This window comes from Acomys russatus, chromosome 20 (assembly GCF_903995435.1).
Source record: "Acomys russatus chromosome 20, mAcoRus1.1, whole genome shotgun sequence".
NCBI classification, from domain to species: Eukaryota; Metazoa; Chordata; class Mammalia; order Rodentia; family Muridae; genus Acomys; species Acomys russatus.
Genome location: NC_067156.1, coordinates 53766655 through 53794108, shown reverse-complemented (window position 1 = coordinate 53794108; position 27454 = coordinate 53766655). Strand labels below are relative to the sequence as shown.

The window sequence follows — 27454 nt, the reverse complement described above, 5'->3', positions numbered from 1 at the left end:
TTTTTTTTTTTTTAACCTAAAATGATAAATTATTAATAGTTGAATAGCTCTACCTTCTTTCTCTTCTCTGCTCCTCTTTTTTCTTCAATCCTCCCATCCTTTCTAGCCTATCTGAACCTTTAATTTTAGAAGGACCTGTTCTCTGACCTTGATCTATAAAAATACAAATCATAAAATTATTAATTTTTTTGCAATGTATCCCAGGCTATCAAAGTTATCATAAGCCTTCCTGCCTTAGCCTCGTGCATGCTGGTATTACAGACAAGTACCATCTTACCTGCCTAGAAATTGTGCATATTACATAAGAAATGTTATACATTGTTTCTTCAAATAATGTCAAGGAAAACGTAAGAACACAATTATAAAGGAGTTGAAGATGTAGACGTAGCTCAGTTAGTAGAGTGCTACTGGGTGAGAGCGCCAACATTATATAAACTGTGCATGGTGATACACACTTGTAATCCCAGTGTACCGGAAGTGGAGGCAAGAGGATCAAAAGCTGGTTCTTCTCAGCTATACAATGAGTTCAAGTTCAAGGCCAGCCTGGTATACATGAGACCCTATCTTTAAAAAAAAAAAAAAAAAGTCAATAAAATAAGAACATGTTTAAGGCCGGGCGTGGTGGCACACGCCTTTAATCCCAGCCCTCGGGAGGCAGAGGCAGGCGGATCGCTGTGAGTTCGAGGCCAGTCTGGTCTACAAAGTGAGTCCGGGACAGCCAAGCCTACACAGAGAAACCCTGTTTCAAAAACAAAACAAAACAAAAGAACATGTTTAAATACTGAATGTTTGCTACTTCATGTATATAGATATCACTTGTTGAGAGAAAAATAGCCTTCGATTACAAAGCTTTCCCCTCCCAAAGTCCTTAACAGTTTGGTATCTAGAAGGCACTTTACCCAACAAAAGCTTCATAGATGGTTCTGCGTGCAAAGAGCAGTTGATCGCTCTGAGCTGCACATTAAAGTATGCACTGATTGCCACATTTTCCTTCTCTAATTTTATCATTAGATACTAGTGGTAACTCATGTTAAGTCTTTACTTGAAATGCTCATTTCATTTGCATTGGAGGATTGTAGGCTAGAGTACCAAAAAGCAGGCCTTGGCCTCTGGCCCACACCAGTGCCAGTCAAGGGCTTGAGTTACTTTAGAAGAGCCGAAAACCAGTGTTGCTGTTGGCTAACATTGACTGTACTAGGCACAGCACGTCATTCAGAGTTGCTAACTCACTTGGTCCTCACAATGGGCTGTGTCATTACTACTGTGCTTTACAGGGAGGCACGGAGGTTAGGTGCCTTACCCAGACAGCTGCCAATAGGGGAAGAGTTTGATCCCTGTCTGCATTACGCCAACTGTAGACTGCTGTGTTTTCTCTCAGAAGTTGAAGGGCTTTCTCATTCAGATGTGAGCCCTCAAGAATTTAAATCTGATGTACTGAGGGGACTTGTCCCAGATTCTTTGTGCTTACGTAAATGTGTTTGTGCAAGTATAGATTCTTAGCTGCTTTGCTTTCTAAGACATTTTTAGCTCTTATTCCTAGGAAGACTGTGAGCTGTATCTGCCCTCCACCCACCACTTAGAACCATCACCCTGCGAGCCTCCCTCTGCTTATCTGGGAAGCAAGAAGTCAAGGTTACTTGTCTAGGATTTCTCCCAGTTCTGAGTCCTGAACTCCAAATGTGAATATGGTTATTGACCTTAGGCTTTCCTTTCACCTGACCATAACTTGAACAAGCGTTCCGTACGCATGGCATGGCATCACTGTACTGAGCCTTTGTGCTTTATTTGTGTGACATGGAAATGCTGTCACCTGGTTGTGCTTCCGCCACACATTACCTTTCCTGGCTCAAGAAAAGGTAAGCTCTTGCCTTTCTCTGACTAGATGTCACCACACCGGAATCTCCAAAGCGTGTTGGGGAATCGTCTGTGGTGAATGGAGGCATAACATCTCAAACAAAAGAAAACGGGCTGAGCGCTGCCCAGCAGGGGCCTGCCCAGCGGAAGAAGCTCCTCAAAGCCCCAACCCTGGCTGAGCTGGACAGCTCTGACTCTGAGGTAAGGATGCCATGCATGGCTCTGCCCTCTGACCCTGTGCCCACCCAGTTCCTTGAGCTGTCTCCTCATCTCTTCTCATGTTTCAGTCAGAAAGGCAAGAGTGGCGTTAATGTGGGTAGCAGGAAGGTCAGTTACTGTCACCACTACAGACCAGGGCAGTGGGTATGCTTAGACACATGGAGGAGTGCTCTTCCCATAAGAGCAGTGCCAACAAGAGCGCTGTTTTCCCTGGAGTCTTTGCTGTATGCTGTGCCCTTCAGGGGACAGTGCTCATCTCACTTTCCACACCTGCATCCAGGCCGAGCCGCCTCCATCTGCTGAGCTATGAGTGTCAGAATGTGCGTTGCAGCTTGCTAGGTCTTCCCTGCTTGGCCCAAACTTAGACACAGTACTGATTAGATGCATGTAGCAGACAGTCAGGGTACTTCGTATGTTTCTGTGCTGTGCCATAGCGTGCTCATGCGGCTTTCCCCACTAGTCAGACTCAAGCACACGCCTTCCTTATGCCTCTAAAACCCTCACTCTATGTCTGTGGCTCTGCTGACTAGCTGACGCTATGCAATGAACAAACCAAGTCAAAACTTATAAGTGGAGAGAAGTCTCAGGAAGGGAGGAAAGGCCTGTCTTCCCTCCTCTCTCCATCTTTCAATCCCTCCCCTCCTCCTCCTCCTTCCCCACGCACTTGCTTTTCGAGTTTACCTGAACATTTCCTCCTATCTTGAGAAACAGCCGTATCCCCTGTTTTAAACACAGAGACGTTTTTACGTCAGATGCACACAGAAGTATAACGTCCACCAGCTAACAATGGAATGGGAACTACAGCTAAGTCCACCCAACACCAGCACCCCATCTTTCAGGACCTTATAGAACACTGGGAAATTCAGTTTCCATTATAAGAAAAGTGTTGGGGCCGTGGGCCGTGGATAAAACTCTTGTTCCAGTTTGCTTTCCTGTGGTCGTGGTAAACACCATCTTCATGGTTTTATTTCAGCTCATAAATTATAGTTTGCCATCAGGGAAGGCACTCAGGCAGGAGCCTGAAGGCAGGAAGCAAAGCAGAGACCATGGAGGAATGGTGTTGACTGGCTTGATCTCTCCAGCCCTGCCCCATCACTTTCGGTTAGGCAAAGTGAGGACATGAGCCCATCCCTAATTTTAGACCTCTAGCTTGCCTTGAGTCTCTGACGTTATAATTTGGTGTGTCATGTTAAAGTGTCTGTTTACTAGGGTTAAGGAGCACAGGATCTGAAGTTAACGGATTTGCCTTTTCAGGAGGAAACTCTGCACAAGTCAAGCAGCAGCAGCAGTGCGTCTCCTTCCCTCTATGAGGACCCCGTGCTGGAGGCCATGTGCACCAGGAAGAGTGAGTGCACACCTCCAAACACTTGAGCAGGGGCCACACAGTGGGCTATGGCCATTTGGGGTCTATAAAGCTAACCCTTGCACTTCAGTGTCAGAAGCAGACAGCTTAGGAATCTTCCCAGGCTGCAGGGACAGGTACCTTAACTAGATAAGGCACGTTTATGTATATAGCACATATGTAGATAAGTCAGCAGTGTGTGTGCGCTCATGTGCATGCACGCTTTTCAGATTAATGACTTGCTAGTCTGAATTTAATCTCAGAAGCACTAAATAACCATATTTTTTCCCACCTGCCTTGTGTAACATACATACAGTCATACCCAAGACATGTGTAAGTAGTAAACACTTTTATAGCTATTGGGCAGTGGATTTTAAATACAGCATCTAAAATTAAGAGATTTTTAAAGGCTTTAGAAATGTGAAATTATTGAAGGGTTAAAAATTAATTTATTAAAGCCGGGCATGGTGGCGCACGCCTTTAATCCCAGCACTCGGGAGGCAGAGGCAGGCGGATCGCTGTGAGTTCGAGGCCAGCCTGGTCTACAAAGTGAGTCCAGGATGGCCAAGGCTACACAGAGAAACCCTGCCTCGAAAAAAGAAAAAAAAATTAATTTATTAAATATTAAGATATTCTTGGAGGATTAAGAGATGGCTCAGTAGCTAAGAGCACTTGGTCGCTCTTGCAGAAGACCTAGGTTAGGTTTCTAGCATCTACATCGCAGCATATAATCATCTGTATATCCCTCTTCTGGCCCCACACATATGAACATGCAAGCAAAATACATACATGTAAAGTAGAAACAAATCTTTTTGTAAAAAAGGTATTGTTAGAATGTTGGCTTAGTTTCCCATACTCTTTTACACAGGATCTCATGTACTGCAGGATAGCCTTGAACTCGATGCATAGCTAAGTCTGGCCTTCCACTCTCAATCCTGCTGCTTCTTCCCAAGATTACATAGCATTGGAGTTATTCAAACAGATCATATAAAAAGCAATAGGTGGCAGGCAAGATGAATCCGAGGGTAAAAACACTTGCCATGGTGGAAGGTGAGAACTGACTAACTTCCAAGGGTTGTCCTGTGGCATTCACATGTGCAGTGTCACAGCATGCACAACTGTATTTATATTGCATAACACACACACACACAAATAATAAATGAAAAAGAATTAAGTCACTAAGAGTTGCTTTGGTTGTTACCTGTGAAGAGTCCTTGGCCAGGTCCATTAGACATTAGCGAGGCCTCGAGCTGGAGTGTTGCTCAGCTGTAGATGATGATCGCTTAGTATGCACAGAGCCCCAGATTTGAACTCTAGCACTGAGAAAACCCAGATACGGTAGTGTAAGCTTGTAATCCCAACACCCAGGAGGTGGAGGTAATGAGATCAGATCAGTAGTTTGAGGTCATCCTCAGCCATGTAGTAGATTTGAGGCTAGCCTAGACTACATGAGATCTTGTCTCAAAATAAATGAATATTATAGAGTACCCATCAAATTGTGTAATGGATTTCAGTATAATTTCTTGGCTGTGAAAATTATGTCTTTCGTTTACCTTAATAGTTTGCCTTCATGGGGTAATCCAAAGACTATGTCACCCCTCACCTTCCTCCCCCACTGCATGAAGCAGCCCTGCTTTGCAAGTAGAGTAAGAGGAAGTGCTAAATAAAACTGTGACAGCATAGCCTGTTTCTAATATCCAATATCCATATGTTTTCACATAGTGAGTCCAGAACCACTCATACTAAAGATTACCCCAAACGCTGTTACTTGGTATTGGAGATGTAGTTCAGAGGCAAAATCCTTGCTTAGCAGACCCAAGAATGTAAAAGAAGAGTACAATTGAAATTTGATGTAGTTTGGGTTTATTTTGGGCCATACAAAATATGTATATTTCTATGTTTTAAAAATTGGAATGGGGAGCTCTGTTGTAAAGCTTATGAATAGTACCATGGGTCATTTGGAGTACAAATGTTAAGGTTAATCATAATGTGCTTTAATGTGAACTTGAATGGATGTTAAAAGCATAGAACAAACACACACACACACACACACACACACACACACACACACACACACACACATACCATTTTTCTTGCTGTTTCTATAGCAAGTTTATCTTGCAAACAGTTTTTGGAACAATCCTATCTCTTTCCCCTGAGCTGCCATCTTATAAAACGCTCCCCACTGAAGTACGTCCTCTGTCTTTGAATACGGTATTGCTGCACAGTGCAAAAGGTTATCTGTTGAAAAATTCAGAATCCATGATTTTATCTTCTAAGAGAGTTCATTTATTTGCTTAAATCTTTAGAGCCTCCAAAATTCTTGCCCATCTCATCAACACCCCAGCCAGAGAGACGGCAACCACCCCAGAGAAGGCATTCCATTGAAAAGGAAACTCCTACGAACGTGAGGCAGTTTCTGCCGCCCTCCAGGCAGAGCTCGCGCTCTCTTGTAAGTACCAAAGGATGAGCAGGGATGTGTCTAGGAAGGAAGGAGGCATGTTTCCCAACAACAAGGAAAAAGCCCACCCAGGGTAGCATGACCTTTAGCATCCTTGTGCTCGGTGTCTTCAGGAAATGGGCTCTGGCCATGCTTGTTGTTTGCCCAGTCTTTGGTTTATTTTGAGTACTTGTCTTCAGAAGTTTTACCGGTGAGTTATTTTTAAAGAAATGCTTTCTTTGTCTTAGAGGATATTAATGCACTTAAAATTGTCAGAAAGTTCTTAGCATAATCTAACTAGAGTATTTGATCTGAAGAGTTTTGACCATGTACAACCGTTGTAGCTTCATTTCTAGTGTGTTTATAACACGGGGTCAGAGCTGTCCTGTGAGCGGCCGAGCAGCTTCTTGTTGCTCCTCACAGTGGAGCAGCTCACAGAGAAGAGAGACTGTTGGCCTGGCAGCCAGAAGTCTTCAGAGTTCCTTTTGGTTTCCCTCATGAACTTTCAAAATATAACAAGATGCAAGGTGTCTGCCAACATTCCACCCACAGCACTCAGGAGGCAGAGGCAGAGATCTCTGTGAGTGTGAGGCCAGCCTGGTCTACAGAGTGAGTTCCAGGACAGCCAGGGCTACACAGAGAAACCCTGTCCCAAAATTACTTTTTTTTTCAAAATTACTTTTTCATGGGATAATGGCCATTTTTTATGAGTTTTTCCTAACGCCTACATCATCACGAGTCACTGTTCTTGCCTGACACAGTGGTATGCCTGGTCGGTGGTCCCAATATCTAGAGGGTTACCACAAGTTCAAGGCCAGCCTGAGTGAGATACAGAGTGAGTTTCAGGCCAACCCAGGCTGCAGAGTAAGAACATGTTTCAAAACCAGAAACTGCTCTTTGATGAAGTGCAGCCTTGTTAATGGCCTACCAGCTGTAAAATAGCTCAACACAGGAAGGTGGACTTTAAAATCCAACCCTGTTAGCCAGTGTGAACAAATTATTACAGAGCTGGATGTGGTGCTGCACATCCTAACACTTGGGAAGCTGAGGCAAAAGATCAGGAGTTCTTGGCTGCATAGTAAGTTTGAAGCCAGCCTCCTGGGTTCCATGAGATCCTACTGGGGGTGTGCCCGGTCAGCCGCATGCGAGGCGCACAGGCTGCTGGTGAGGGTGAACCGTGGGGCGTGCCCAGTCCGACTGTGAGTTATCTTTGTGGAGAAAGAAGCAGAAAACTGTTTCTGAGAAGGACTCGGGAACAGGCAGTGGAAGGAAGCCACGGGCCACACACAGAGTGCAGGTTAAAGGGCAGGGATGGAGGTCATGCTGGGCGTTCCTCAAGTGCACAGGGCACCAGCTGAGAGAAGGAAAGCCTCCTCCACACAATGGCTTTTCTCACTGGTCACCTCTCATTAGGAGTTGGCGGATTTGTACAGATCACTGACACTGAAGTTTTCTAGTTCAGTAAGTGGGAAACTTAATATTTATCCCTCAACTGAAAATGGAAGGACTGCTTTGCAGTTAATAGTTATTTTATTATGTTTAAGTACCTTTTTTTATTATTGTTATTTGGTCAAATTACTGATGTTGATTGCCAATTCAAGTAAAAAGCAGCTGTCTTGAAAGACATTCCCAGGCAGAGCAGCTGGGCTTGTGGGCACAGGAGCCAAGAACTCCACCTGCATCACAGCCAGCCTCACGTGGGAGAACTGGAGTGCTTAAACAGACCACCAAGTTCGAACAGCCACAGTGTCTGTGCTATGTGACCTCGGGTTGTGACTTACTGCTTCACTCGTAGCTCATGAAATGAGTGGATGTCAGCATGGACCACTGCCGTCCTCATGGATGTCAGCATGGACCACTGCCATCCTCATGGATGTCAGCATGGACCACTGCCATCCTCATGGATGTCAGCATGGACCATTGCCATCTTCATGGATGTCAGCATGGACCACTGTCGTCCTCATGGATGTCAGCATGGACCACTGTCATCCTCATGGATGTCAGCATGGACCACTGTCATCCTCATGGATGTCAGCATGGACCATGCTGTCCTCATGGATGTCAGCATGGACCACTGCCATCCTCATGGATGTCAGCATGGACCACTGCCATCCTCATGGATGTCAGCATGGACCACTGCCGTCCTCATGGATTTCAGCATGGACCACTGTCGTCCTCATGGATGTCAGCATGGACCATGATGTCCTCATGGATGTCAGCATGGACCACTGCTGTCCTCATGGATGTCAGCATGGACCACTGCTGTCCTCATGGATGTCAGCATGGACCATGATGTCCTCATGGATGTCAGCATGGACCACTGCCATCCTCATGGATGTCAGCATGGACCTTTGCCGTCTTCATGTTGGTTTTGTTTTGTTTTGTTTTTCTTTCACAGTGTGTAATTGCTGTTTGTAGGCTACTTGTTCAGCATTTTCTCCTTTTCTTTGCCCTGCTGTTTTCTTTTTTCCTTTCATTGTTCAGGTTCCTAGGATAACCAGTGTATGGCCAAGGACGCCTTTCCGACCACTTTTCTCTACCATACAAACAGCTTCTCTGCTGAGCTCTCATCCTTTTGAAGCAGCCATGTTTGGGGTAGCATGGGCTATGTATTATCTGTTTGAGAGAGCTTTTACCAGCAGGTGGAAACCCTCAAAGGTTGGCCCCTTTCTGCTGGTTCTGGGAATTCCTTCACTTTCTGTGTCACTGACAGTGATACCTCAGCTACTGCACTCTGCAACAATTAACAGCTCAGATGGGCACTTTGCTTTTGACCGCTGATTCCAATCTTATGTAGGACGCATAGATCATGCTGTGATCTCATTGGAGAGGAAATAGCTGAAAGGACAACAAACTGAAAATGCAGCATCAGCCAGAGAGTCCGTGGGAGTGTGTCCCTGGAAATGAATCACTGTCAGCAGGGCATTGCTTCCTCCTGACTCCTCGCAGGCGTCTCTGCAAGGCCCAATGATCTCCCACCATTGGAGCTTTGGCAGCTGGCAAACCAGCCTTGCTAGCCAAACAGTCATGACAAGCCATGATGGCCAGCCTGCCACACCTGTAGAGGTGCAGGTGCACCTGTGGTGTTCCCTCCACACTCCATCGTCAGCTCTGAGGCCAAATACCCAGCCTCCTTCAGAGTACTGCTTCTCCAGAGAAAGAAGTCAGTTTTCTTTCTACTGATATGTACTCAAAATTTTTTTTTACTATTTCTCATTTTATTACTTTTTGGGATTTTTTTCCTCCTCACAGAATAATATATGATACTATCATTTGAATGTTTTCAAAAGACCACATTAGCACACACCACCACCACCACCACTGCCCCATCCCCATCTCCCCACCTCCCGCAGCGACGACCTGGCTCTTCAGGAGTCAAGCTCTCCACAGACAGGTGACCCAGCAACTGTTCCCTGTTACCAGGCACAGTGAGCGTGTTCCAAGCTTTGTTATTTGTCATGAATCTCTGTCCCATCTTGTGTTCATCACTCCCACCTAACTTTTAGATCAGTTCCTTAGACAAAATTATTGGGTCTCTACTTCCTCTTACTGCTGCATGCTGACATTCTGTTATGAGCACAAACAGAAATGTCTACATCAAGTCCATAGACTGCTTTAAGCAAAAAAACAAATTCACTTTGAGTTTTAAAACTGAATTTGAAGAGAAGAGTAATTAAATGTAAGTCACATTTTTTTTTTTTATTTAAATTGGTCTCCCTTTGGATAGTTTTAAAATATCTACTACTGGTGTGTGAAGTTTCTTTCTAATGGAAACAATTATGTAATAGACATCTCTGGGTTGGAGAGATGGCTCAGTGGTTAAGAGCACTGACTGCTTTTCCAGAAGACCCAGGTTCAATTCCCAGCACCTACATGGCAGCTCATAACTGCCTGTAACTCCAAGATCTGACAGCCTCACACAGATATCTCTGCAGGCAAAACAACAATGCACATAAAATAAAAAATAAATAAATAAAAATTTAAGAGATCTCTCTTTTTGGAGCCTGCAAGATGGTTCAGCAGGTTAAGGCACTTAATTGCCTACCGAGCCTGTCAGCCTGAGTTCAATCCCCAACTCACACAGTGGAAAGAGAGAACTGCAAGTGGCCCTCTTGTGTCCACACCCTCACTGTGGTGCACCTATGCCCCATACCCCACGCCCCACATCACACCCCACATTCACATAGGTAGGCAGGGAGGTAGGTAGGTAGCTCTCATTTCTCTGTGGTCTAGTAACTAATAACTGAGTTTCACATTCTGCTCTCTAATTTCTGTACTGCCTCATTCTGACCCCTTTTGTTTGACTATATAACCAGAATATTCGGTACAACTCAACTTGTAAGCATATAAACAAGCTACGGCATGCCTGCCACATTGCCAACACCTCTGCTGCTCTCCCCAAAAGTTTCAGTTACTTTGGGACTTAGAACAAGCGTGATGGAGTGAGGCTGGGGCGCGGCGGGCAAGCTGCGCTCTTGTCTTAGCACCTGGGATATTCCTCAGGCTAGAGCGTTAGATCTGTTACGGTTTGATTTGGCCTTAGAGATTACAAATAATATTCTTGAAAATTGGAAAAATAATTAAACTATTCTAGCCACAATTTATCATTTTTTTCCATGTTGCATTAAAGTTTTGTTGTCCTTGGGCAAGCTCCAGAATTAAAACATTAGCATTTGAACTGATGGAAATCATTTTACTAAGGGGTAGTCTGCCTGAAATTTTCAAAAAGAGTAAGAAAATAAGCAAACTTCATGATTTCTTACAATGTTCTGTGAAGTACAGGTTTACAAATGGTTCAAAGCTGGAAGATGAAGGTATGCTTGACAAAGAAAGCTGTCTTGTGACTTAGACTGGAGAGAGGAGGCACAGTGTCAGCTTGTTCTGTGGCAGTCTGTCCCCAAGTTCTGTCCCCAAGTGAAAGCTTTGCATCCAGAGGTCTGCAGGCCACCGTGATCTGAATGCTGGCTTAGATCAGTACAGTATTTCGCAGCAGCTTAGCAGTTTTGTCATAGTGACCTGTCAGCCACCTTTTATTTAATACTGGTAGAAAAACTTCTACAAAAGTTAAAGCAGAAAAATCATCACATGGCCAAGTTCAGCCAGCACTGCTTATGTAATAAGTAGCCTATGTAAACGGCCTAACTAAAGGCGGCTCATTTTCCGTAGGACACTGCTCTGTTCCCCAGGTAAAACAAAACAAGTACATACTGAGCGCACTGCTTAATCCTGTGTCATCTCTGAAACGGGAAACTGTGTGATGGGCAGCACTTTTTGAATGTCCTTTGTGGGCACCTTAAAGTAAATGATGCAATCTTCTCCAGCAAACCTTGGCCCCCAACTACTGAGAAGCTCCTCATCTTACCAACCCAACTGCAGGATTCTTTCCAAAGCGGTCTAAAGCAAGCCCAGCCTTCCTTAAATTAGCTCAGTCAGATTCTATATTGAACTGAAACAGAAGTTAGCTGGACTACTTTTTTTTTTTTTTAGTAAATGCTAATGTTTGTCAAGTTTGCAACCTAGATTTATTTTTGTTTCTCTCTGATTGAAAGACAGAACTGAATGTTAAAACTCCATAAACTGACTGCCCTTTTGGTCATGTGCTTTCTCACTTGGCTTCTTTGGTTCCAGAAAGCCTGGGAGCAGTGCTGTGGTGTGTGGGAGTGAATTGTCATGTGTTTGCTGAGAACATTGAGTTTCAGTGTCTATACACCACAATGGGCCCTTGAAGCCTGGCAGGGCCTGAACGCACAGGGCTGTTCTGTCTTTCTCTTAGATCCACCAATCAACAGCACCGGATGGAGAATGGCTGGTTCGAGGCTCTTATTCAGTGGATCAGTTACATCAACATTTTTCACAGCTGTTTGTAAGGAAGCCATTAACATAAGAAGCCAACATAAATATTTATCATGAAGGCTCTGTCTCCATCTGTGCTGACTGTGCAGTCAGCAGTTGTTGAAAAGGCCTGGGGCGCAGAGAGATGGGCTTCGGGAGTGAGCGGCCCAGGCTTCCACTTCCTGTTGCGGTTCCACTCGAGGCTTTAGGGATTTTTGAAAGTGTGCTGATGTAACTGATCACTCAGTAATGCTTATTGTACAAAGTACTAACCACCTTCACCTGGCTCTTCTGGGTACCACAAACAAGTCCTGCAGTTTTGAAAACAGGACCAAACTTGTGGATTTGCTGCATTCCCAGTGGAGTGTCCCTCACAACACATTTGCATAATCATCTGTGACACAAAACTGGTTTAGAATAACAATGTTTTCCCAATATTTCAACCGTGGATACATAGCTCTGCTGAATGCAGAAATACGTGGCCAAGTGTGAGGAACGCTGGCTTATTGTAAATTTCAGTAGAGTGCAACGTTTTAATCAGTCACGGTCCTGTTTTCTGTGGTGCAATTAGAAGTGTGTGGTCCCCAGAGGGAGCCAGCTCTGTCCCAGTGATCATGGGAATCTGTCTCCTGAAGCTACTAACCAGCTGTCCCATCTGAAGGGAGCACGGCAGGTCTCGAGCAGGGCCAGCGCTCATCACTCACGAGGCACTTTGACTTTCAGGAGGAATTCTGCTACCCAGTGGAATGCCTCGCTCTCACTGTGGAGGAAGTGATGCACATTCGTCAGGTCCTGGTGAAAGCAGAGCTGGAAAAGTACCAACAGTATAAGGACGTCTACACCGCCCTGAAGAAAGGAAAGGTAGAACTGTTTAAAGTTGATTGAACTGTACAAGATTGGCCAGTCCCAGCCACCGTCTCCCAAGAGGCTTGTGTGCTAGCCAAGTGCGACAGCACTTCAGGGCGTCTGAAGAGGTCAGGTATTGATATTCTAGGCTGATGCCTGTTTCTCATTCACAAGAGGGGATTGTTGTTTTTTCTCTTGGTGAAATTAGTGGAAGGGGTTAAAACTCACCCTAAAAAATAATAGCATGTCTTCCTAAAGGCATGTGCACTTGGCTTGGACTTTTTAAAGGACCAGCAGAGAAAGCACGCCTGAGAAACAGGAGTTACCTAGGAATTAATCCTGTGACCATGAGCTGCTTGAGCGCGGTGACCTTTTGTTACTTTTGAAGAACCGGGCGCTAAGTGTTGGAGCTAAGCATAAAGCCAGGGTTTCTGGGTTCTCGTCCTTTTCCTGCTGCAAACGTACCTGGAAGGTCCCCTACATGACCAGGAAGTAGATCCAGCCCAGGAGCCAGGAAGCGTTGTCCCCACTTCTCCTTGTAACTTTGTATTTTTCAGCTCTGCTTCTGTTGCCGCACGCGGAGGTTCTCCTTCTTCACCTGGTCTTACACCTGTCAGTTCTGTAAGAGGTAAGGCTTTCGTCCCTGGGGAGCTCGACAGCCACGGAGGGAGGCCAGTAACTCTCTCCCTCCATCACCTGCCTCTCCGGGAGGCGTTAGTGGAAGTGCCTGTTGTTCTGTGCCTTTGCTCTGTACCCTCCTTATCTGCGCGGCACAGCAGTGTCTTCCAGAGTGAGCTCAACAGTTGGTGAACCCGGGAAAAGGTTACTCTGCGTGCTACTTCCTCCTTCCTTTCTTTGTTACTGCTGTTGTTGGGAGGAGGTTTCATGTGGCTGCTGGCCTTGAACTCATTACACAGCCGTGGGTGCTCTTCAGCTCTCAAATGCTGGAATTGCCGGCGTATACCACCATGCCTGGTGTGGTTTTTTCACATAAGCAAACTGACTCTTGTCATCCTTGAGCAGTACAAAAACAAGAAGAAGTCATGGTTAGCTAGCATATGATCCCTGGATACACTGCTAAAATTTCACATGGAAGTAATCCTTTTTATTTGTCTGGTTTTTTTGGTTTGTTGTTACTGTTATTGTTTTAAGATTAATTTTTAGGGGCCTGGGCATGGTGGTGCACACCTTTAATCCTAGCACTCAGAGGCAGAGTGCTCTGCCTCTGTGAGTTTGAGTCCAGCCTGGCCTACAAAGCAAGTCCAGGATAGCCAGGGCTTGTTACACAGAGAAAACAAAAATCCAAAACAAAACAAAGATTAATTGTTAAGTGGTGTTGTGGTGGCATAGGTCTTTAATCCCAGCACTCAAGAGGCAGAAGTAAGACGTGCTCTGTGAGTTCAAGGCTAGCCTGGTGTACACAGTAAGTTCAGTACAGCCAGGTCTACATAATAATATTGTCTCCAAACAAAAATAATAAAGATTTCTTCCTATTATTCTTACATATGTGCATGTATGTGTATATGTGTGTATCTCTGTGAGGGACCCCCCATGAGTGCAGGTGTCACAGAGGCCAGAAGGCATGGATTACATGTTACAGTTCATTGTGAGCCTCATAATGTGGCTGCAGGGAACTGAACTCAGGACCTTTGGAATATTGTAGTGTAAGCTGGAACTCACTGTGAAGCTGAAGTTGGCCTCAAACTCTCAGCAGTCTTCCTTAGCTTCCCGAGCACTGGGATTACAGGCACGAGCCACTGTGCTCTGCTGATCTTGTTGTTTTGTTTTGTTTGAGACAGGGTTTCTTGCGTGGCCTTGGTTGTCTTGGACTCACTTTGTAGACCAGGCTGGCCTTGAGCTCACGAAGATCTGCCTGCCTTTGCCTCTTAGTGCGGGGATTAAAGTTGTGTGCCACCACGCCCGGCTCTACTCCTCTTTTTAAGAGACAATGTGTTGTCTCTTAAGTGTTACATACAGATGGTCTCTTTGGCAGTCTACACTTGTACCACTCCATTCTGACAGAAGGATAATGTTTGCAGTTGGTTGAAGAAGGTCAGAGCTCTGCAGTCCTGGCTGTGCTTACACTGTGTCCCACTAACTACCACTTCTTGTTTTGTACACAGGCCCGTGTGCTCACAGTGTTGCAAAAAGGTAAGCTTGACCCAGTGAAAAGTGTCCCATGCGTTCATTTACTGCGTCTGCACAGCCTGGGACTCATTTTCACTCTCATTTGGGGTAACAGATGCGGCTGCCCTCCAAGCCATATTCCACTCTGCCGATCTTCTCCCTGGGACCTTCTGCCTTGCAAAGGGGAGAAAGCTGTTCGAGGTCAGAAAAACCGTCCACCAGTCACCATCGGCCCCTTCGGGGCATCGCCAGGTGAGAGGGACCTGACTCTTGAAGAGCATCCTCGGACGAGAGAGCGCTTGGGCATGGGGCGCTCGTGCCAGAGCTAGGGTTTGGGTCAGGGCCTGTTGCTGGTTCATTGGTTTTAAGAGTTTCAGTCTTGCACAAATCTTCAGAGTTCCCCAAGGTACTTTTTGGGTGATAATGGCTAGTTACTTAAAAAATATCTTAACATAGCTTTAATTAGACCTTGAAATGGCTTTTATGCCTTTTGAAAGCCATCTTTAAAACTGGCTTTTAGGCTAGATGGGCCATGCCTATGATCCCAACAGCTGGGAGAGGGAGACAGTAAGATTAGAAAGAAAGTCACTGAGGCTAGAGAGATGGCTCAGTGATTAAGCACATGCTGTTCTTGCAAAGGACGGGAGTTCAGTGCCCAGCACCCACATGAGGCCTCACAACTGAAGTTCTAGGTCTAGGGGTTTTGGTGCTTTGTTGTGGCCTGTACAGGCACTGCACACATACATATAGGTAAACCACCTATACAAATAAAATAAAAATATAAATCTAATGAAATAAATTCTGGTTCATCTTCAGATACATAGTGAGGGGGCAGTCTAGGTTTTCTGAGATCCTGTCCACAGAAACAACAGCAGAAGGCCAGCCTGGTCTACAAAGCTTGTCCAGGACAGCCAAGGCTACCCAGAGAACCCCTGTCTCAGAAAAACAAGAACAAAACAACAACAACAAAAAAAATTTTTTTTTTCAGTCTAGTCTTCCTTTCCTCCTTGTCTAGTTGAAGATAAAATCCGCTAACGCCTGTGTTTTAATGTGTGTTATAGCTTTGAGTTGCTTTACCATTGTAAAGGCAGACATAAAGCTTCATGCCAAGACCTAAGTCTCAAACGGTTGCCTTCAGTACAGGGTAAAGCAGGATTGTCGTTAACAGAAAGGGAACGTCTATTCAGGCCACATGCTGGCGGGGCCAAGAGATCCTGGCTCTGGACGGTGGGCTTAGGAAGCCCTGCACATAGTGTGTGTAACCTGGGCCCATGAAGCCTTGGGTGTTGACTTGTTCTCCTGAGACATGGCTGCCCATGGTGAGCACTGATGGAACAGGGATGAGCCCAGGACAGGACATCAGTGGCTCAGGGCACTTGTTCTATTCAGTGATGGCTTTGAATGGCTACTGTGTCTTTCTTTTTGCTTTCTCCTTTGGGAAATAGTTAGTTGACATAGTAGCTCAGGTAGAGGAGCCCCAGTTTGATTAGTTCAAACAGTCTTGAAAACATGATTATAACTCATCTCTCTGGATCCACCTAGCCAGTCACTGAAACAGAATTTTTTGTGGAGGAGTGAACATATTTGAGAATATAAGAAAAGTGATGGGGTGGAGTCAGAGCTGGAGAGATGGCTCGGTAAATAAGAGCACTGTCTGCTCTTCCAGATGTCCTGGGTTCAATTCCCAGCATGGTGGCTCATGACATGGTGGCTTATGTAAAGGGATCTGATGCCTTCTTCTGGCATGCAGGTGTACATGCAGATACAGTACTCATATACATAAAAAGTAAATAAATCTTTTTTAAAAAGGAAAGAAGAAAAGTAGTGAAAAGGTGTTTTTCAGGATAAGACATGTAAGTTCCCTTAAATTCCTGTAGTCTGACCTATCGTCTTCTAAAGTTGATGGATAATGACACAGGGCACTGGGCCTTGGAAAAAGACCTGGAAGCCCTTCTGAATCATCAGCAGAATGTTAGCAATACATACTTGTATTTCATTTAGGTGTTCAAAACCACAGTCCGTGGTGTGTGGTGATCGAGAAAGTACCCGGACACCCTCTTTTCCAAAAATTCCACAGGAGATGAGAATTTCCAGTGATCTCATCTTTTTGCTTCTTGTTTGGTTGGTTGTTGTGTGCTGGGGTTGAACCCAGGGCCTGCACATGCTAGGCAAGTGTTCTTCCATTGAGCGGCCACGAAGCCACGCAGCCACAGTATTGGTTTTAGCTGTTGGCTTTGTTTTGGTTTTGAGTGTTATGTGTGTGTTTGCATGTGTATGGGCATATAAATGTTAAGCTGATGTTTACTGTCTTCCTCAATCACTCTCCATCTCTTAATTGAGACCAGGTCTGAACTTGGGAGCTCCCTCTTAGCTGGCACTTGCTGCAGGGTCCCCTGGCTGCCTGCTGAGTACTGGGATTACAGGCAAACCACCATACCTACTTGGGTTTTAATGGGTGCTGGGTATCAACACTCTGTCTTCACATTGGCACAGCAAGAGTGTTTACCTGCTGAGCCAGTTCTCAGCTCCAGTATTACTACTTTTGTTTTTAATTACTTTTATTATTTATGCATATGGGTGTTTTATTTGCATGTTTCGTCACTACTTACATGCCTGGTTTCTGTGGAGCCCAGAAGAGGGCTTCAGATCCCATGGGTCTAGAGTTTTAGATGGTTGTGAGATGCCGTGTGGGAGTCAGATCCAGGTCTTCTGGAAGAAGAACCAGTGCTCTTAGCCTCTGTGCCATCACTCTTAGGCCACCCCACCCCAGCCCACAATATTATTATTTTCCTTATTCCTTTCATCTTCTTCTTGCTTCTTTCCCTCTTTCTTTTTTGTTTTGTTTGAAATGGTTGCTCTGTGTTGCCTTGGCCCCTTTTCTCCTCCACCTCTGTTTGTTTGCTTCTCTGTGTAGCGCTGGCTGTCCTGGAACTCACTCTGTAGACCAAGCTGGCCTCAAACTCAGAGATCTGCCTGCCTCTGCTTCCCAAATACTGAGATTAAAGTCGTGTGCCATCATGCTTAGCTGGTATTTATTATTTCTTCTTCTTCTTCTTCTTCTTCTTCTTCTTCTTCTTCTTCTTCTTCTTCTTCTTCCTCCTCCTCCTCCTCCTCTTCCTCCTCCTCCTCCTCCTCCTCCTCTTCCTCCCTTTTTTTTTTTTTTAAAGATTTATTTATTATACAGTAATTCCTTCTTGGATATGACATGATCTTCATCTACCCATTCTGTAATACATTTGCAACTCTTTTGAGATTTTTTTCCCTTACCTATTCTTAATATTGCAGTTGAACTATTAAGAATACTAAATATGGGCCGGGCGTGGTGGCACACGCCTTTAATCCCAGCACTCAGGAGGCAGAGGCAGGTGGATCGCTGTGAGTTCAAGGCCAGCCTGGTCTACAAAGCGAGTCCAAGGCAGCCAAGGCTAACACAGAGAGAGACCCTGTCTTGGAAAAAAAAAAAAGAATACTAAATATGGCTGGTCATGGTGGCATATGCCTTTAATCCCAGCACTCAGGAAGCAGAGGCAGGAAAATCTCTGTGAGTTTGAGGCCAGCCTGGTAGGCAAAGCAAGTTCAGGACAGCCAGGGCTATTATACAGAGAAACTCTGTCTCAAAGAAACAAACAAACAAAGAAGAGAAAGAGAAAGAAAACTAAATATTTTGTCTCCCCCACTCCCCACTCAGGTTTTCCTCAAAATCGAAGTCTGTGGACAAATCAGATGAAGAACTCCAGTTTCCCAAAGAGTTCATGGAAGATTGGAGCACAATGGAGGTGTGTGTAGACTGCAAAAAGTTCATTTCAGAAATCATCAGCTCAAGCCGGCGCAGCCTGGTGTTGGCCAACAAAAGAGCCCGGTTGAAAAGGAAGACACAGTCTTTCTACATGTCCTCGGCGGGCCCCTCGGAGTACTGCCCCTCAGAAAGGACTATCAATGAGATCTGAGCCCTGTGCCTTCCCGTTGCTGTTGTGTCCAGAGGCGGTCGCAGTGCAGCAGTGCAGCAGGGCCCGCTTCCCAGGGCTGTGACTGAACAGGCTCCATCCACAGCAGGCCAGGCTTGTGCTGCACACCCCGTGCACACTCAAGGCTGTGCTCATAGCGGCTGACGGTGTGAGGCAGGTCAGCTGCTTGCTCATTTGCACTCAGAAAGCCTAAAACTCGATTTTGGGTATGTGGATAGGGAAACTCCCTTAGTTTGGTTCCTCGATGTTCTTCAGATAATTTCTGACTAAGGCAAAAAGCTTCTTGTGTATGAAGTCAGTCTGACAGAGTGTTGATGTTAGCACAGTTCTAAGCGGTAAGTCATATTGGCATTCCACTGGACAGTGTTCCTATCTCATGCACATAACGGTCCAAAGCCCTGCCACACACTGGCTCCCCGGGGTGCGCCAGGTTGGCTCTGGTCTCACAGCACAAATCTAGACGGCCTTGCTGAGAATTCAGAGCATCCAAGCAAGCCGTACACCGCATGGACGGCCACGTCTCTGAGCTGCAGGGTCTGCCTGGCCCACACCTCAGTGTTTCCTGAGCTGCTAACAGGCCTTCATTCCCTATTGTGAATGTATTATGGTTTTAAATAGTTTTATAATACATGTCAAGGAATTAAAATTTTTTGGAAGTTTGAGGGAAAAGGAAGACTAAAATTTTGTCAAGTAGCTAAGTGTGTTTTGGCTAACTGTGACGGGCTGCGCCAGCAGAGGGCGCCAGCAGGAAGGAGCCACATCCCATACATTTTCAGCTACATTTTCCATAACTTTATAGTGTGGCCATCGTGACTAAATTAATCACAGTTTGGTACCTGAGTCTCAAGTTTATTTTTATAAATGAATTTTAAAAGAAAAATCCTGGCTGTTTTAAAATTTCAAGAAAACCTGCTGCTGTGCATAATTTCTGGATGCTTTTTGCACTAGTTGTCTTGTTAATGTTACTGAATTTCTGATGAAGGGCGATTGACAGGTAGCGCTGTGTACCTGACATTTCCTCAGCTCCTGTGACACATACCATGGCCTGACCCTCATTTCCATGTGCTTAGAAAGAAGTCAACAAAAAATGCCACTAATGTTTGGAAAATCAGTTAAGTCACATGCACAGTGATTTCTGAAAGCTATAAAAACCACCCTCATAGTCACCACTAATGACAGCTCCATTTAATAAAAGGCATGACAGTTGCATTTCATACCAACATCAAGATACAGTAACATTTCCACATTAAATTGACAGTGACACCTTAGAAATGCTCCAGTAGTCATTTCTAATGCATTGAAATTTATAGTTTAGTAAATGGCTTTAAGTTACTGACGAAATAAACTTTACCAATTGACTAAAGTAATGCATGTTAGTAGTTCCTCTGTATTGCATGTAGAAGTGGACAAAACAAAAACCCCTTACATTCCAGCTGTTTTTAAGACTATTTAAGAGCTGTAAACATTGCATCCCATTTATACAGTTCTTCCTGAGACCACCTGAACTTTGCACTGCAGTCACGGGGAACCCACCCACGGCTGTGGCCCCAGCAGACATTCTAAAGTGACCTCCTTGAAGGAAGAAGGAATGACTGGGACCTGTGTAGGTTTATAACCATGCATATTAGGTAACGTGCTTCTGAAAAATGGTGACTGAAGTACTGCTTGACTTCCTACGTAAGACCCTGAGCAGCCACCACCAGCCCAAGTGAAAATTTCATTCACATTCACAAGCCAATGACCTTGTAAATCTCATGGATTTGACCTCATTCCTTCAGGCTTGTAGTACTGTGCACAGTGATTTGGTATCACGACCACTTGTGTCAGAGCGGCAGGGTGTACATCTTGCAGCACATAAGTGGGTTTTGTCAAGTGTGTTAAGAGTTCAAGTGTATCCCATGCCCAGTAAACAACCTGCAGGAAGTAGTGGAAAGAAATGGTACATGACAAGATAGAAATCGTAGAAACAAAATTAGGATTGTTTGGGAGGCACCAAGACAGATGTGTGTGTGTTTAACTCCACTTTGTCGACAAGATGGGCTCCCTCCCCCAACACTGAGTTAGGGTACCAGGGCCTGGGGCTCTAGGGCTGGGCAGCTGCTGCTCTACAGAAGTCAGGGTGCGTCTCCTGGTGCATCGGATGTCCCTCCTGACCCCTCCTCTGTGAGCACCAGCTGTCAGTCCCATTGCCTCTGAGGTCAGAGTGTGTAAGAATGCTTGTAAATATTGTAGCACACTCATTAATATTTGAAAGGTATTCTGTCATTAGCAGGGGGAATTAATTTTCCCAAGACAAGTAAAAATTAAATAATTGATTTGTACATTGACTTAATGACCTTAATTACTTGATTTCAAGTCTCAGCCCTTTAAAATTAAACCAGAAAGTTGTTAGGCAGTAATCCTAAAAATGATCTGTGTTGAAGAGACGTGTGGCTAGGACCATGGACTCAAATTATGAAATCTGTAAGGCTTTTGTTTTCTAACTATACTAATAGAGGAATGAACCTTAGGTGAATGTAGGAAACATGAAAGTTTTAAATTACATCACTATTTGTTAAAATAAAACAGAAAATTCGGCACATTGAAGGACCATGAAGAAATGTGTCCCACTGACTGGGACACAGGCACTGATCTGGCTTCCCACATGTGTGACAAAGTAGTGCTAAGTGTGTTCCCTAGAGTATTGATGCTAGCCAGGTGTGATGGCGTACACCTTTAATCCCAGCATTCCAGAGGCAGAGGCGGAAAATCTCTGTGATTTCAGGGCCAGCCTGGTCTACACAGTGAGCCCTTGTCTTTCTTTCTTTCTTTCTTTTTTAAGGCTTTTAAAAAAATTATTTATTTTTAAGTACATTTGGTGTTTGGCATACACATATGCCTGTGTGAGAGAATCAGATCCACTGGAATTTGAGTAACAGACCAGACAGTTGTCAGCTGCCATGTGGATGCTGGGAATTGAATTACAGGCATCCGGAAGAGCAGCCAGTGCTCTTAACTGCTGAGCCATGTCTCCAGCTTCAAGGTATTTTATTTTAAAATTTATATAGGGGGAAATAAACTGGCTTTCATCATATTTTCTGTATTAAGTTCCTATTGTTAAAAGATGATGTCTTCCAGGAACCAACAAGCTGTTAGAAAGCACTCAGGTTGTAAAAACAAGGTACTTGCAGCATTTAAAAGTACTTTACAGCTGGGCATGAACCAGGCATGGTGGCACACGCCTGAAATCCCAGCACTCTGGAGGCAGAGGCAGGTGGATCTCTGAGTTTGAGGCCAGTCTGGTATATAGAGTGAGTTCCAGGAAACCTACCTGTTTGACTCAAAAAAACCAAAAACAAAACAATCACAACAAACACTTTAGAAATACAGTTCCCAAGGACTAGATTTTAAAAAACAAAACAAACCAGTTCTACCATCAGTGACTGCTGTACAAAGCAATGTGACTAAAGAAAAGAAAGGTAATTGCAGGTGTGGTGGAACACGTTTGTGATCCCGACGTTTGGGAAGTGGAGGCAGAAAGATCGTAAGTTTAAAAGCCTGTGCAGGTTGGCCCTGTGATGCAGCAGCCTTGGTCCTTGTCTTCCCATAAATGTATGCGTCCACTTGCTTTTCACCCATCTGCCATCTTACCAGGAGAAAGAGGGAGAGAGAGAGAGTGCACCAGTCAGCACGAGGATGGCCCAGGTGTCATCCCTACGAGTGCTGCCATGCCCTTTGGAAAGGTCTGAACTTGGGTGCCCTTGTATTTAGTACATAAATGTTTAGAATTGCAATATCCTCTTGGTGGATTTTTTCTCAGGTGAGTATGTAGTGTCCTTCCTGTCTCTTCTGATTAATTTTGGTTTAAAGTCTATTTTGCCTGGTACTAAAATGGCTTCTCGGGTCCTGTACTTGGAGTAGCTTTTTTTTTTTTTTTTTAATTGGTTTTTCGAGACAGGGTTTCTCTGTGTAGCCCTGGCTGTCCTGGACTCACTTTGTAGACCAGGCTGGCCTCAAACTCACAGCGATCAGCCTGCCTCCGCCTCCCAAGTGCTGGGATTAAAGGCATGAGCAACTATTCTTTTTCTTTTCTTTTTTCTCTTCTTTTCTTTCTCTCTTCCCCCTGCCCCCCCCACAGGGTTTCTCTGTGTAGCCTTGGCTGTCTTAGACTCACTTTGTAGACCAGGTTGACCTGGAACTCAAAGCAATCCACCTGCCTCTGCCTCCTGAGTGCTGTTATTAAAGGCATGCGCCACCACACCTGGCTAAAGGGGTTTTCTTTTTTCTTTTTTTCTTTCTGGTTTGAACTATCCTTTTTCTTCCTTTTTCTTCCTTCTTTCCTTCCTTCCTTTCTTTGAGACAGGGTTTCTCTGTGTAGCCCTGGCTGTCCTGGGACTCACTTTGTAGACCAAACTGGCCTTGAACTCACAGAGATGTGCCTACCTCTGCCACCCAAGAGATGTGACGACCACCATCCAGCCCTTTATCTTCAACACTTAAGATTTTTCTCTTTCATGTCTTGTAATCTTTTGGTGAAGCTTTCCCACGGTTTTTGTTTGATATTCTTAAGTTTTTCATTTCCAGTTTCAGCTCGGTTTGGGTTTCTTTTTTTTAAAGATTTATTTATTATTTATTAAATACACAGCGTTTTGTCTGAATGTATGCCTGTATACCAGAAGGGGGAACCAGGTCTCATTACAGATGGTTGTGAGCCACCATGTGGTTGCTGGGAATTGAACTCAGGACCTTTGGAAGAACAGGCAGTGCTCTTAACCTCTGACATCTCTCCAGTTTGGGTTTCTTTAATGATTCTACTTTCATAACTTGAAATGTTTTCATTATTTGATTCAATTGTTTTCATGGTCTTCATTTAGACTTTTTCATATTCTCATTAGAAGTCTTGAATAGCCGGGCATGGTGGCGCATTCCTTTAATCCCAGCACTGGGGAGACAGAGGCAGGCAGATCTCTGTGAGTTCAAGGCCACCCAGGGCTATATAGAGAAACCCTGTCTCAAAAAAAAAAAAAGGCCTTGAACATACTCGTAACAGTTATTTTGAAGTTCTTGTCTTGTGCTTCAGCTAAATCTTATTGCAGACTGCTGTAGTAGTGTTACTGGCTTCTGGAGGAGACACATTGTCTTGGTATTCATGATATTTGAGATATTTCTTGGTATAGATATCTGGTCTTGTCTTTGTTGGGTGGGCGGGTGTTCTGTTCTTTTACTGCTGTTGCCTACTCTGGATTTTAGGCAAGGGTGGTAGCTCTGGGATCCTCTAGGGAGTACTTTCATAGGTCTGCAGTGCCACAAAGGAACGGAGATGGGCTAGGAGGACAGGCTGAGAAAGGCATCTGTAAAGAGCTAGGGGGATGAGGGGCACACCATGTCTGCAGGGCATGGAGGTAGGTAGGAAGAAGTGCTCCTGCAGGCAGGCTACAGTAGAATGAAAAGCCTAGAGAGACAGCAATGAAAGGCTGTTTGTTGAGACAGGACCTCACGTAGCCCAGGCTGGCCTTGAATTCCTGATTCTCCTGCCTCTACCTCCCTAAGTGCTGGGAGCACAGGTGGGTACCACCAGGCCCAGCTCTTTGTGTGCCAAGTAGTTCATCTGACCGTGGCTCTAGAAAGACTCATCATAGAATCTGCCACATACACAGGTGAACAGTTTAAAGCAAATTTGATCCAGACACCATAAATCTCAAGGAACTGATGATGTTAGTGTGTAGTGCCTTGAGTGGCACAGAACAAAGCCAGTCACTCATGGAGTCAAGGCAGCTGAGAGGGAGAACAAGTGCCATCTGCCAGCCACCTCACCATCTGTGCCAGGACCCACAGCCTTGGCTTTTCGGGATCGCTCATAAGAAAGGAGTAAAACAAATAAATCAACAAACAAACAAATATAGAATTGGGATCTCTTTTCATTAGAAAAGAATAAATAATTTAGACCTCTATAAATAAATGAATAAATAAATAAGTGTAATTAAACCTTTCTAGGGGACTTTCTAGTCAAGGAAAGTCGGGACAGGATTATTTGTGGAAAACTAAACAGTAGAGCATTGTGAAAAGAAGGCCAGTTGGAAGGTGACATAGGAGCCATCTATTACTGTAATAAATTATGTAAAACCTCTCTTGAAATTATGAGCCTTTATTAGAGCAAAAGCTTGTGGGTCAGTTCAGCAGCAGCCTGAGGCCATGCTTTTTGATACAGAGTGACATCAGAGGCACCAGGGACCCATCGTCACTTGAAGGCCGCACTGGGCTGCAACTCCGCTTCTGGTATTACTCCTCACATGGCTGAGTGCTCTAGGGACCTTCTGGGCTCCTCAGTGACCTTACCATATGGCAGACTGAGTCACAGGCACCATCACTACATGCTGTTCTGGGGCTAAGTGCAGTGGCCCATATGCATGCCAGCTGCAGAGCTCAGGAGAGGTCATGGGGCACGGCCTCCTGGGACCATCATGGAAGCGACAACTTAGTGCAGAATGGGACAGTAAGACTATGAAACAAAAATGGATCTGAGGCCTTCTGAGGGAGGTTTTCCTGTCCAAATGGCCACACAGAAGGAGGAGTCAGGGGCAGGACTCATGTTGCTGGAAACATCACTACTTAGCACTAAGGAGAGGAAAGCTGTCTGGTGAAACAAATTGGTTTTATTTAACAATGATGGATCACAGTGGGAATTCATAGAAAACTGGGCAGTAAAGGGTCAAATGGGAAGTGTTTTAGACTTTGTGGGCCTCCATGTCTCTGTCAGCCTGGACCTGAGAGATTATTTTCACAGCCCTCTGAAAATAGCAAAACTATTCCTGGTGGCAAGCATAGCTTGCCAGCCCCTGCCCTGGCTAAGTGTGCTATAACCAGCAAATAGCACAGAACTTGAAAAAGTAGGCTGGAGACCCAAATGGCTCCTAGTGAGTACTAATTACGACTCGATGGTTCACAGTTGACAGCTCTTACTAATGACTTAAAACTAACAACAGTTAAAAACATGCTCAATTGTCAGGCAGCAAAAAAACATGCTCAATTGTCAGGCAGCGATAGTAGCTCACACCTTTAGTCCAAGCACTTGGGGGACAGAGGCAGACAGATATCTGTGAGTTCGAGGCCAGCCTGGTCTTCAGAGTGAGTCCAAGGACAGCCAGGGATACACAGAGAAACCCTGTCTCAAAAACAAGAAAACAAAAAAACCAAAATACCGCCGGGCATGGTGGCGCACGCCTTTAATCCCAGCACTTGGGAGGCAGAGGCAGGCGGATCGCTGTGAGTTCGAGGCCAGCCTGATCTACAAAGTGAGTCCAGGATGGCCAAGGCTACACAGAGAAACCCTGTCTCGAAAAACCAAAAAAAAAAAAAAAAAAAGTCACTGTCACTGCAGCCTTGTGTTCTCAAGGCCAGCTTGCTCAGCACCAGCAACACTATAGACCAGTACTCAGAGTCTGGGGGTGTGGCTCAGTGAGAGCACACCAAAGAAAACGTGTTTAGTAGGTTCAGCCATAAGGAAGCCCATAGGTTGGAGAGGAAGTGACAGAGAAAAGATACAGCAAACTCCCATATCAGCACCCAGGCCACCTGGATGTGCGTGAAGTAGAGACACAATGGCAAACACCTCTTCAGAAGCCAAAACCCACTGGCACAGACAGGTAAGCAGACACTGTGTGTGTTAAAGATTTGTATTCTTGTTTTATGTGTATAAATGTTTGTCTTCATGTATGTCTGGACACCACATGTGTGCCCTCCCTCCATTAGGCTTCCAGTCTGTGTGTTTCCTGTGGGTTGTGTCACTCTGAGGATTTGTGGAGCTCTTCTGTGGAGCATCTTGGGATACAAGGCGGTCCTCTGAGATGTTTCTTCCAGGCACCCAGGATACTGACTGGCTATGGAGTGGGACATGTGAGGCTGACGTGAAACTATATTTTTAGACCTGACTTTTGCCTATTTTCGCAACTTAAAATTAAGGTCTCAGGCAGATGGTGGTGGCACATGCCTTTGATCCCAGCACCCAGGAGGGAGGGGCAAGTGGATCTGTAAGTCTGAGGCCAGCCAGGTCTACAGAGTGAGTTCCTGGACAGCTAGGGCTACACACAAAAGAAACCCAGTCTTGAAAAACCTAAATAAATAAATGAAATAAGGTGTAACTACTTATACCACAAGATCCTAAAACATTTTATGCTGATGAACTCCCAAAAGGAGTTGTGGAACCCACTTCCAACCAAAACAGAAGTTACAAAGCCAAATAGCTTTACACAGAACGAATATCGAAGACAGTGACTACATTCCTTTAATTCAGGATGGACTTGAAACAAGTAGTGCCTGCTTCTCTCGCTGCCGTGATAAAATACCTGACAGGAAGCAGCTTAAAGAAACAAGGGTTTGACGTGATTCAGAGGCGCGCACTCTCTCAGGGTGTGGTCTGGGGCACCCATCAGAGCACTGTATCAGAGAATCCTAGGACTCCGCTGGCTTTCTCTTTCAACCCCTCTCTTAAGTCTGGGGCCCTTTGCCGATGGGATGAATGGTGCTGCCCACAGTGAAGGGAGGTTTTCTTTCCGCAGCCAAACCTCTCTAGGAAAGCCCTCATGGGCACACCCAAGATGTGCCTCCGTATTGCCTAGGTGTTTCCTACTCCAGCCTAGCTGTCAATCAATAGTCTATACGTGTTGACTCTGTTTCTTAGCAATTAAACTTTATTATGCAACCCAACTAGCTTATACAGGAAGGAAAAAGGTTAAAGGGACAAAAGAGTGAACCTTCCGGTAGCCGTTCCACGGGACGGGTCCTTAGGTGTCTCTCTGGCCTGCGTGCTGGTCCAGCTTGTCCGCTGCCCCCGCACGCTCTCTCTGCTGCCGA

General features: G+C 45.0%; 1 protein-coding gene across 4 annotated transcripts in view; it reads left to right on the top strand.

The window, feature by feature from the left end:
* Nucleotides 1-18661, top strand: part of Spire1 (spire type actin nucleation factor 1) — a 116726-nt gene extending 98065 nt beyond the window's left edge. For 2 of the 4 annotated variants that reach the window (XM_051163492.1, XM_051163491.1), the window contains 9 exons: nucleotides 1883-2055; nucleotides 3328-3418; nucleotides 5725-5867; nucleotides 8340-8513; nucleotides 12411-12548; nucleotides 13091-13161; nucleotides 14657-14684; nucleotides 14776-14912; nucleotides 18349-18661. In XM_051163492.1, coding sequence (XP_051019449.1) covers nucleotides 1883-2055; nucleotides 3328-3418; nucleotides 5725-5867; nucleotides 8340-8513; nucleotides 12411-12548; nucleotides 13091-13161; nucleotides 14657-14684; nucleotides 14776-14912; nucleotides 18349-18607 — 1214 coding nt within the window. In that variant the 3' untranslated portion in view covers nucleotides 18608-18661. The remainder of the gene's footprint in view (nucleotides 1-1882; nucleotides 2056-3327; nucleotides 3419-5724; nucleotides 5868-8339; nucleotides 8514-12410; nucleotides 12549-13090; nucleotides 13162-14656; nucleotides 14685-14775; nucleotides 14913-18348) is intronic. The other 2 variants (XM_051163495.1, XM_051163493.1) reach the window with 1 other exon arrangement.
* The last annotated feature ends 8793 nt before the right edge of the window (nucleotides 18662-27454 follow it).